Here is a 12534-nt window from a genome sequence, read left to right on the forward strand (position 1 = left end):
TTGCTATCAAAAATCCTGCTGCGATCAACTTGGAATTACCCCCCATGTACGGAGGGCAGGGAAGTCTGCGCTATAGTGTAGTGGTATTATGTGTAGAGGACAGGGAAGTTTGCATTATAGTGTAGTGGTATTATGTACAGAGGGCAGGGAAGTCTGCATTATAGTGTAGTGGTATTATGTACAGAAGGCAGGGAAGTCTGCGCTATAGTGTAGTGGTATTATGTACGGAGGGCAGGGAAGTCTGCGCTATAGTGTAGTGGTATTATGTGTAGAGGGCAGGGAAGTCTGCATTATAGTGTAGTGGTATTATGTACGGAGGGCAGGGAAGTCTGCGCTATAGTGTAGTGGTATTATGTACAGAGGGCAGGGAAGTCTGCGCTATAGTGTAGTGGTATTATGTGTAGAGGGCAGGGAAGTCTGCGCTATAGTGTAGTGGTGTTATGTACAGAGGGCAGGGAAGTCTGCGCTATAGTGTAGTGGTATTATGTACAGAGGGCAGGGAAGTCTGCGCTATAGTGTAGTGGTATTATGTACAGAGGGCAGGGAAGTCTGCATTATAGTGTAGTGGTATTATGTACAGAGGGCAGGGAAGTCTGCGCTATAGTGTAGTGGTATTATGTACAGAGGGCAGGGAAGTCTGCATTATAGTGTAGTGGTATTATGTACAGAGGGCAGGGAAGTCTGCATTATAGTGTAGTGTTATTATGTACAGAAGGCAGGGAAGTCTGCGCTATAGTGTAGTGGTATTATGTACGGAGGGCAGGGAAGTCTGCGCTATAGTGTAGTGGTATTATGTGTAGAGGGCAGGGAAGTCTGCATTATAGTGTAGTGGTATTATGTACGGAGGGCAGGGAAGTCTGCGCTATAGTGTAGTGGTATTATGTACAGAGGGCAGGGAAGTCTGCGCTATAGTGTAGTGGTATTATGTACAGAGGGCAGGGAAGTCTGCGCTATAGTGTGGTATTATGTACAGAGGGATGGGAAGTCTGCGCTATAGTGTAGTGGTATTATGTACAGAGGGCAGGGAAGTCTGCACTATAGTGTAGTGGTATTATGTACAGAGGGCAGGGAAGTCTGCGCTATAGTGTAGTGGTATTATGTACAGAGGAATGGGAAGTCTGCGCTATAGTGCAGTGGTATTATGTACAGAGGGCAGGGAAGTCTGCGCTATAGTGTGGTATTATGTACAGAGGGATGGGAAGTCTGCGCTATAGTGTAGTGGTATTATGTACAGAGGGCAGGGAAGTCTGCGCTATAGTGTAGTGGTATTATGTGTAGAGGGCAGGGAAGTCTGCATTATAGTGTAGTGGTATTATGTACGGAGGGCAGGGAAGTCTGCGCTATAGTGTAGTGGTATTATGTACAGAGGGCAGGGAAGTCTGCACTATAGTGTAGTGGTATTATGTGTAGAGGGCAGGGAAGTCTGCGCTATAGTGTAGTGGTATTATGTGTAGAGGGCAGGGAAGTCTGCGCTATAGTGTAGTGGTGTTATGTACAGAGGGCAGGGAAGTCTGCGCTATAGTGTAGTGGTATTATGTACAGAGGGCAGGGAAGTCTGCGCTATAGTGTAGTGGTATTATGTACAGAGGGCAGGGAAGTCTGCATTATAGTGTAGTGGTATTATGTACAGAGGGCAGGGAAGTCTGCGCTATAGTGTAGTGGTATTATGTACAGAGGGCAGGGAAGTCTGCATTATAGTGTAGTGGTATTATGTACAGAGGGCAGGGAAGTCTGCATTATAGTGTAGTGTTATTATGTACAGAAGGCAGGGAAGTCTGCGCTATAGTGTAGTGGTATTATGTACGGAGGGCAGGGAAGTCTGCGCTATAGTGTAGTGGTATTATGTGTAGAGGGATGGGAAGTCTGCGCTATAGTGTAGTGGTATTATGTACAGAGGGCAGGGAAGTCTGCACTATAGTGTAGTGGTATTATGTACAGAGGGCAGGGAAGTCTGCGCTATAGTGTAGTGGTATTATGTACAGAGTGCAGGGAAGTCTGCGCTATAGTGTAGTGGTATTATGTACAGAGTGCAGGGAAGTCTGCGCTATAGTGTAGTGGTATTATGTACAGAGGAATGGGAAGTCTGCGCTATAGTGTAGTGGTATTATGTACAGAGGGCAGGGAAGTCTGCGCTATAGTGTGGTATTATGTACAGAGGGCAGGGAAGTCTGCGCTATAGTGTAGTGGTATTATGTACAGAGGGCAGGGAAGTCTGCGCTATAGTGTAGTGGTATTATGTGTAGAGGGCAGGGAAGGCTGCGCTATAGTGTAGGGGTATTATGTGTAGAGGGCAGGGAAGTCTGCGCTATAGTGTAGTGGTATTATGTACAGAGATATGGGAAGTCTGCGCTATAGTGTAGGGGTATTATGTACAGAGGGCAGGGAAGTCTGCGCTATAGTGTAGTGGATATTATGTACAGAGGGCAGGGAAGTCTGCACTATAGTGTAGTGGTATTATGTACAGTGGGCAGGGAAGTCTGCGCTATAGTGTAGTGGTATTATGTGTAGAGGGCAGGGAAGTCTGCGCTATAGTGTAGTGGTATTATGTACAGAGGGCAGGGAAGTCTGCGCTATAGTGTAGTGGTATTATGTACAGAGAGATGGGAAGTCTGCGCTATAGTGTACGGGTATTATGTACAGAGGGCAGGGAAGTCTGCGCTATAGTGTAGTGGTATTATGTACAGAGGGCAGGGAAGTCTGCGCTATAGTGTAGTGGTATTATGTACAGAGAGATGGGAAGTCTGCGCTATAGTGTAGGGGTATTATGTACAGAGGGCAGGGAAGTCTGCGCTATAGTGTAGTGGTATTATGTACAGAGGGCAGGGAAGTCTGCACTATAGTGTAGTGGTATTATGTACAGAGGGCAGGGAAGGCTGCACTATAGTGTAGTGGTATTATGTACAGAGGGCAGGGAAGTCTGCGCTATAGTATAGTGGTATTATGTGTAGAGGGCAGGGAAGTCTGCGCTATAGTGCAGTGGTATTATGTATAGAGGGCAGGGAAGTCTGCGCTATAGTGTAGTGGTATTATGTACAGAGGGCAGGGAAGTCTGCGCTATAGTGTAGTGGTATTATGTACAGAGGGCAGGGAAGTCTGCGCTATAGTGTAGTGGTATTATGTGTAGAGGGCAGGGAAGTCTGCGCTATAGTGTAGTGGTATTATGTACAGAGGGCAGGGAAGTCTGCACTATAGTGTAGTGGTATTATGTACAGAGGGCAGGGAAGTCTGCGCTATAGTGTAGTGGTATTATGTGTAGAGGGCAGGGAAGTCTGCGCTATAGTGTAGTGGTATTATGTACAGAGGGCAGGGAAGTCTGCATTATAGTGTAGTGTTATTATGTACAGAAGGCAGGGAAGTCTGCGCTATAGTGTAGTGGTATTATGTACGGAGGGCAGGGAAGTCTGCGCTATAGTGTAGTGGTATGTGTAGAGGGCAGGGAAGTCTGCATTATAGTGTAGTGGTATTATGTACGGAGGGCAGGGAAGTCTGCGCTATAGTGTAGTGGTATTATGTACAGAGGGCAGGGAAGTCTGCGCTATAGTGTAGTGGTATTATGTACAGAGGGCAGGGAAGTCTGCGCTATAGTGTGGTATTATGTACAGAGGGATGGGAAGTCTGCGCTATAGTGTAGTGGTATTATGTACAGAGGGCAGGGAAGTCTGCACTATAGTGTAGTGGTATTATGTACAGAGGGCAGGGAAGTCTGCGCTATAGTGTAGTGGTATTATGTACAGAGTGCAGGGAAGTCTGCGCTATAGTGTAGTGGTATTATGTACAGAGGAATGGGAAGTCTGCGCTATAGTGTAGTGGTATTATGTACAGAGGGCAGGGAAGTCTGCGCTATAGTGTGGTATTATGTACAGAGGGATGGGAAGTCTGCGCTATAGTGTAGTGGTATTATGTACAGAGGGCAGGGAAGTCTGCGCTATAGTGTAGTGGTATTATGTGTAGAGGGCAGGGAAGGCTGCGCTATAGTGTAGGGGTATTATGTGTAGAGGGCAGGGAAGTCTGCGCTATAGTGTAGTGGTATTATGTACAGAGATATGGGAAGTCTGCGCTATAGTGTAGGGGTATTATGTACAGAGGGCAGGGAAGTCTGCGCTATAGTGTAGTGGATATTATGTACAGAGGGCAGGGAAGTCTGCACTATAGTGTAGTGGTATTATGTACAGTGGGCAGGGAAGTCTGCGCTATAGTGTAGTGGTATTATGTGTAGAGGGCAGGGAAGTCTGCGCTATAGTGTAGTGGTATTATGTACAGAGGGCAGGGAAGTCTGCGCTATAGTGTAGTGGTATTATGTACAGAGAGATGGGAAGTCTGCGCTATAGTGTAGGGGTATTATGTACAGAGGGCAGGGAAGTCTGCGCTATAGTGTAGTGGTATTATGTACAGAGGGCAGGGAAGTCTGCGCTATAGTGTAGTGGTATTATGTACAGAGAAATGGGAAGTCTGCGCTATAATGTAGGGGTATTATGTACAGAGGGCAGGGAAGTCTGCGCTATAGTGTAGTGGTATTATGTACAGAGGGCAGGGAAGTCTGCACTATAGTGTAGTGGTATTATGTACAGAGGGCAGGGAAGGCTGCACTATAGTGTAGTGGTATTATGTACAGAGGGCAGGGAAGTCTGCGCTATAGTGTAGTGGTATTATGTGTAGAGGGCAGGGAAGTCTGCGCTATAGTGTAGTGGTATTATGTATAGAGGGCAGGGAAGTCTGCGCTATAGTGTAGTGGTATTATGTACAGAGGGCAGGGAAGTCTGCGCTATAGTGTAGTGGTATTATGTACAGAGGGCAGGGAAGTCTGCGCTATAGTGTAGTGGTATTATGTGTAGAGGGCAGGGAAGTCTGCGCTATAGTGTAGTGGTATTATGTACAGAGGGCAGGGAAGTCTGCACTATAGTGTAGTGGTATTATGTACAGAGGGCAGGGAAGTCTGCGCTATAGTGTAGTGGTATTATGTGTAGAGGGCAGGGAAGTCTGCGCTATAGTGTAGTGGTATTATGTACAGAGGGCAGGGAAGGCTGCACTATAGTGTAGTGTTATTATGTACAGAAGGCAGTGAAGTCTGCGCTATAGTGTAGTGGTATTATGTACAGAGGGCAGGGAAGTCTGCGCTATAGTGTAGTGGTATTATGTACAGAGGGCAGGGAAGTCTGCGCTATAGTGTAGTGGTATTATGTACAGAGGGCAGGGAAGTCTGCGCTATAGTGTAGTGGTATTATGTACAGAGGGCAGGGAAGTCTGCATTATAGTGTAGTGGTATTATGTACAGAGGGCAGGGAAGTCTGCGCTATAGTGTAGTGGTATTATGTACAGAGGGATGGGAAGTCTGCGCTATAGTGTAGTGGTATTATGTACAGAAGGCAGCTAAGTCTGCGCTATAGTGTAGTGGTATTATGTACAGAGGGATGGGAAGTCTGCGCTATAGTGTAGTGGTATTATGTACAGAAGGCAGGGAAGTCTGCGCTATAGTGTAGTGGTATTATGTACAGAGGGCAGGGAAGTCTGCACTATAGTGTAGTGGTATTATGTACAGAGGGCAGGGAAGTCTGCGCTATAGTGTAGTGGTATTATGTGTAGAGGGCAGGAAAGTCTGCGCTATAGTGTAGTGGTATTATGTACAGAGGGCAGGGAAGGCTGCACTATAGTGTAGTGTTATTATGTACAGAAGGCAGGGAAGTCTGCGCTATAGTGTAGTGGTATTATGTACAGAGGGCAGGGAAGTCTGCGCTATAGTGTAGTGGTATTATGTACAGAGGGCAGGGAAGTCTGCGCTATAGTGTAGTGGTATTATGTACAGAGGGCAGGGAAGTCTGCGCTATAGTGTAGTGGTATTATGTACAGAGGGCAGGGAAGTCTGCATTATAGTGTAGTGGTATTATGTACAGAGGGCAGGGAAGTCTGCGCTATAGTGTAGTGGTATTATGTACAGAGGGATGGGAAGTCTGCGCTATAGTGTAGTGGTATTATGTACAGAAGGCAGGGAAGTCTGCGCTATAGTGTAGTGGTATTATGTACAGAAGGCAGGGAAGTCTGCGCTATAGTGTAGTGGTATTATGTACAGAAGGCAGGGAAGTCTGCGCTATAGTGTAGTGGTATTATGTACAGAGGGCAGGGAAGTCTGCATTATAGTGTAGTGTGTAGTGCTCGAGGATGACTTTGTTCTGTATTTTCTGTTCTCAGAGTCCGGCTTTGATCCAGCAGAATGGGGAGCCGCCCTAGAGGACAGATACTATAACAACCACTCCTTTCAGGTATGTTATCATCATACGACAAACAATTGCCCCCTTTACTATGGAAGAGACACACGGGGTATACTATGAGCTCTCGGTGTAATGCCCCCTTTACTATGGAAGAGACACACGGGGTATACTATAAGCTCTCGGTGTAATGCCCCCTTTACCATGGAAGAGACACGCGGGGTATACAATGAGCTCTCCGTGTAATGCCCCCTTTACCATGGAAGAGACACGCGGGGTATACTATGAGCTCTCTGTGTATTGCCCCCTTTACCATGGAAGAGACACGCGGGGTATACTATGAGCTCTCGGTGTAATGCCCCCTTTACCATGGAGGAGACACGCGGGGTATACTATGAGCTCTCGGTGTAATGCCCCCTTTACCATGGAAGAGACACACGGGGTATACTATGAGCTCTCGGTGTAATGCCCCCTTTACTATGGAAGAGACACACGGGGTATACTATGAGCTCTCGGTGTAATGCCCCCTTTACTATGGAAGAGACACACTGGGTATACTATGAGCTCTCGGTGTAATGCCCCCTTTACCATGGAAGAGACACACGGGGTATACTATGAGCTCGGTGTAATGCCCCCTTTACCATGGAAGAGACACGCGGGGTATACTATGAGCTCTCGGTGTAATGCCCCCTTTACCATGTAAGAGACACGCGGGGTATACTATGAGCTCTCGGTGTAATGCCCCCTTTACCATGGAAGAGACACGCGGGGTATACAATGAGCTCTCCGTGTAATGCCCCCTTTACCATGGAAGAGACACGCGGGGTATACTATGAGCTCTCTGTGTATTGCCCCCTTTACCATGGAAGAGACACGCGGGGTATACTATGAGCTCTCGGTGTAATGCCCCCTTTACCATGGAAGAGACACGCGGGGTATACTATGAGCTCTCGGTGTAATGCCCCCTTTACCATGGAAGAGACACACGGGGTATACTATGAGCTCTCGGTGTAATGCCCCCTTTACCATGGAAGAGACACGCGGGGTATACTGTGAGCTCTCGGTGTAATGCCCCCTTTACCATGGAAGAGACACGCGGGGTATACTGTGAGCTCTCGGTGTAATGCCCCCTTTACCATGGAAGAGACACGCGGGGTATACTGTGAGCTCTCGGTGTAATGCCCCCTTTACCATGGAAGAGACACGCGGGGTATACTGTGAGCTCTCGGTGTAATGCCCCCTTTACCATGGAAGAGACACGCGGGGTATTCTATGAGCTCTCGGTGTAAGAGGCATGCTGCTCTCTGCCTGTGTAGAGACGGGGATGGGCACTGCCAGTGAATATGACTAGAGATGAGGGAAGTAAGCCACAAATCCATTGGCACTTGGGAACAGGCTGTGCAGGAGAGATGCAGGGAAGGATTTACTAAGCAGCAGGTTTGACCCTAAGATTTAAAGTGGCACTGCCAGCAAGAGGCAGCTCGGAGAAGCAAATCGCTGCTTAGTCATACTGTGTATATGGGAGAGAGTGGTGTCCTGTTACATACTGTGTATATGGGAGAGAGTGGGGTCCTGTCACATACTGTGTATATGGGAGAGAGCGGGGTCCTGTCACATACTGTGTATATGGGAGAGAGCGGGGTCCTGTCACATACTGTGTATATGGGAGAGAGTGGGGTCCTGTCACATACTGTGTATATGGGAGAGAGTGGGGTCCTGTCACATACTGTGTATATGGGAGAGAGTGGGGTCCTGTCACATACTGTGTATATGGGAGAGAGTGGGGTCCTGTCACATACTGTGTATATGGGAGAGTGTGGGGTCCTGTCACATACTGTGTATATGGGAGAGAGTGGGGTCCTGACACATACTGTGTACACAGGAGAGAGTGGTGTCCTGACACATACTGTGTACACAGGAGAGAGTGGGGTCCTGACACATACTGTGTACACAGGAGAGAGTGGGGTCCTGTCACATACACACAGGAGAGAGTGGGGTCCTGACACATACTTTGTATATGGGAGAGAGTGGGGTCCTGTCACATACTGTGTATATGGGAGAGAGTGGGGTCCTGACACATACTTTGTATATGGGAGAGTGTGGGGTCCTGTCACATACTGTGTATATGGGAGAGAGTGGGGTCCTGTCACATACACACAGGAGAGAGTGGGGTCCTGTCACATACTGTGTATATGGGAGAGAGTGGGGTCCTGTCACATACTGTGTATATGGGAGAGAGTGGGGTCCTGTCACATACTGTGTATATGGGAGAGAGTGGGGTCCTGTCACATACTGTGTATATGGGAGAGAGTGGGGTCCTGTCACATACTGTGTATATGGGAGAGAGTGGGGTCCTGTCACATACTGTGTATATGGGAGAGAGTGGGGTCCTGTCACATACTGTGTATATGGGAGAGAGTGGGGTCCTGTCACATACTGTGTATATGGGAGAGTGTGGGGTCCTGTCACATACTGTGTATATGGGAGAGAGTGGGGTCCTGTCACATACTGTGTATATGGGAGAGAGTGGGGTCCTGTCACATACTGTGTACACAGGAGAGAGTGGGGTCCTGACACATACTTTCTATATGGGAGAGAGTGGAGTCCTGTCACATACTGTGTATATGGGAGAGAGTGGGGTCCTGTCACATACTGTGTATATGGGAGAGAGTGAGGTCCTGTCACATACTGTGTATATGGGAGAGAGTGGTGTCCTGTCACATACTGTGTATATGGGAGAGAGAGTGGGGTCCTGTCACATACTGTGTATATGGGAGAGAGAGTGGGGTCCTGTCACATACTGTGTATATGGGAGAGAGTGGGGTCCTGTCACATACTGTGTATATGGGAGAGAGTGGGGTCCTGTCACATACTGTGTATATGGGAGAGAGTGGGGTCCTGTCACATACACACAGGAGAGAGTGGGGTCCTGTCACATACTGTGTATATGGGAGAGAGTGGGGTCCTGTCACATACACACACAGGAGAGAGTGAGGTCCTGTCACATACTGTGTATATGGGAGAGAGTGGGGTCCTGTCACATACACACACAGGAGAGAGTGAGGTCCTGTCACATACTGTGTATATGGGGGAGAGAGTGGGGTCCTGTCACATACTGTGTATATGGGAGAGAGTGGGGTCCTGTCACATACTGTGTATATGGGAGAGAGTGGTGTCCTGTCACATACTGTGTATATGGGAGAGAATGGGGTCCTGTCACATACTGTGTATATGGGAGAGAGTGGGGTCCTGTCACATACTGTGTATATGGGAGAGAGTGGTGTCCTGTCACATACTGTGTATATGGGAGAGAGTGGGGTCCTGTCACATACTGTGTACACAGGAGAGAGTGGGGTCCTGACACATACTGTGTATATGGGAGAGAGTGGTGTCCTGTCACATACTGTGTGTATGGGAGAGAGTGGGGTCCTGTCACATACTGTGTATATGGGAGAGAGAGTGGGGTCCTGTCACATACTGTGTATATGGGAGAGAGTGTGGTCCTGTCACATACTGTGTATATGGGAGAGAGTGGGGTCCTCTCACATACTGTGTATATGGGAGAGAGTGGGGTCCTGTCACATACACGGGAGAGAGTGGGGTCCTGTCACATACTGTGTATATGGGAGAGAGTGGGGTCCTGTCACACACACAGGAGAGAGTGGGTTCCTGACACATACTGTGTATATGGGAGAGAGTGGTGTCCTGTCACATACTGTGTATATGGGAGAGAGTAGGGTCCTGTCACATACTGTGTATATGGGAGAGAGAGTGGGGTCCTGTCACATACTGTGTATATGGGAGAGAGAGTGGGGTCCTGTCACATACTGTGTATATGGGAGAGAGTGGGGTCCTGTCACATACTGTGTATATGGGAGAGAGTGGGGTCCTGTCACATACACACAGAAGAGAGTGGGGTCCTGTCACATACTGTGTACACAGGAGAGAGAGGGGTCCTGTCACATACTGTGTATATGGGAGAGAGTGGGGTCCTGTCACATACTGTGTATATGGGAGAGAGAGAGTGGGGTCCTGTCACATACTGTGTATATGGGAGAGAGTGGGGTCCTGTCACATACTGTGTATATGGGAGAGAGTGGGGTCCTGTCACATACTGTGTATATGGGAGAGAGTGGGGTCCTGTCACATACTGTGTATATGGGAGAGAGTGGGATCCTGTCACATACTGTGTATATGGGAGAGAGTGGGGTCCTGTCACATACTGTGTATATGGGAGAGAGTGGTGTCCTGTCACATACTGTGTATATGGGAGAGAGTGGGGTCCTGTCACATACTGTGTACACAGGAGAGAGTGGGGTCCTGACACATACTGTGTATATGGGAGAGAGTGGTGTCCTGTCACATACTGTGTATATGGGAGAGAGTAGGGTCCTGTCACATACTGTGTATATGGGAGAGAGAGTGGGGTCCTGTCACATACTGTGTATATGGGAGAGAGAGTGGGGTCCTGTCACATACTGTGTATATGGGAGAGAGTGGGGTCCGGTCACATACTGTGTATATGGGAGAGAGTGGGGTCCTGTCACATACTGTGTATATGGTAGAGAGTGGGGTCCTGTCACATACTGTGTATATGGGAGAGAGTGGGGTCCTGTCACATACTGTGTATATGGGAGAGAGTGGGGTCCTGTCACATACACACAGGAGAGAGTGGGGTCCTGTCACATACTGTGTACACAGGAGAGAGAGGGGTCCTGTCACATACTGTGTATATGGGAGAGAGTGGGGTCCTGTCACATACTGTGTATATGGGAGAGAGAGAGTGGGGTCCTGTCACATACTGTGTATATGGGAGAGAGTGGGGTCCTGTCACATACTGTGTATATGGGAGAGAGTGGGGTCCTGTCACATACTGTGTATATGGGAGAGAGTGGGGTCCTGTCACATACTGTGTATATGGGAGAGAGTGGGATCCTGTCACATACTGTGTATATGGGAGAGAGTGGGGTCCTGTCACATACTGTGTATATGGGAGAGAGTGGGGTCCTGTCACATACTGTGTATATGGGAGAGAGTGGGGTCCTGAAACATACTGTGTACACAGGAGAGAGTGGGGTCCTGTCACATACTGTGTACATAGGAGAGAGTGGGGTCCTGTCACATACTGTGTATATGGGAGAGAGTGGGGTCCTGTCACATACTGTGTACACAGGAGAGAGTGGGGTCCTGTCACATACTGTGTATATGGGAGAGAGTGTGGTCCTGTCACATACTGTGTATATGGGAGAGAGTGGGGTCCTCTCACATACTGTGTATATGGGAGAGAGTGGGGTCCTGTCACATACACGGGAGAGAGTGGTGTCCTGTCACATACTGTGTATATGGGAGAGAGTGGGGTCCTGTCACACACACAGGAGAGAGTGGGGTCCTGACACATACTGTGTACACAGGAGAGAGTGGGGTCCTGTCACATACTGTGTATATGGGAGAGAGTGGGGTCCTGTCACATACTGTGTACACAGGAGAGAGTGGGGTCCTGTCACATACTGTGAATATGGGAGAGAGTGGGGTCCTGTCACATACTGTGTACACAGGAGAGAGTGGGGTCCTGTCACATACTGTGTATATGGGAGAGAGTGGGGTCCTGTCACATACTATGTATATGGGAGAGAGTGGGGTCCTGTCACATACTGTGTATATGGGAGAGAGTGTGGTCCTGTCACATACTGTGTATATGGGAGAGAGTGGGGTCCTGTCACATACTGTGTATATGGGAGAGAGTGGGGTCCTGTCACATACTGTGTATATGGGAGAGAGTGGGGTCCTGTCACATACACGGGAGAGAGTGGGGTCCTGTCACATACTGTGTATATGGGAGAGAGTGGGATCCTGTCACATACTGTGTATATGGGAGAGAGTGGGGTCCTGTCACATACTGTGTATATGGGAGAGAGTGGGGTCCTGTCACATACTGTGTATATGGGAGAGAGTGGGGTCCTGTCACATACTGTGTATATGGGAGAGAGTGGGGTCCTGTCACATACTGTGTATATGGGAGAGAGTGGGGTCCTGTCACATACTGTGTATATGGGAGAGAGTGGGGTCCTGTCACATACTGTGTATATGGGAGAGAGTGGGGTTCTGTCACATACACGGGAGAGAGTGGGGTCCTGTCACATACTGTGTATATGGGAGAGAGTGTGGTCCTGTCACATACTGTGTATATGGTAGAGAGTGGGGTCCTGTCACATACTGTGTATATGGGAGAGAGTGGGGTCCTGTCACATACTGTGTATATGGGAGAGAGTGGGGTCCTGTCACATACTGTGTACACAGGAGAGAGTGGTGTCCTGTCACATACTGTGTATATGGG

General features: G+C 48.5%; 1 protein-coding gene across 1 annotated transcript in view; it reads left to right on the forward strand.

Moving 5' to 3' along the window:
• Window positions 1-12534, forward strand: part of LOC134966751 (uncharacterized) — a 254429-nt gene that overhangs the window by 65729 nt on the left and 176166 nt on the right. Inside the window, exon 3 of the mRNA XM_063943737.1 lies at window positions 6184-6254. Coding sequence (XP_063799807.1) covers window positions 6184-6254 — 71 coding nt within the window. The remainder of the gene's footprint in view (window positions 1-6183; window positions 6255-12534) is intronic.

The sequence above is a fragment of the Pseudophryne corroboree genome, chromosome 10 (assembly GCF_028390025.1).
Source record: "Pseudophryne corroboree isolate aPseCor3 chromosome 10, aPseCor3.hap2, whole genome shotgun sequence".
NCBI classification, from domain to species: Eukaryota; Metazoa; Chordata; class Amphibia; order Anura; family Myobatrachidae; genus Pseudophryne; species Pseudophryne corroboree.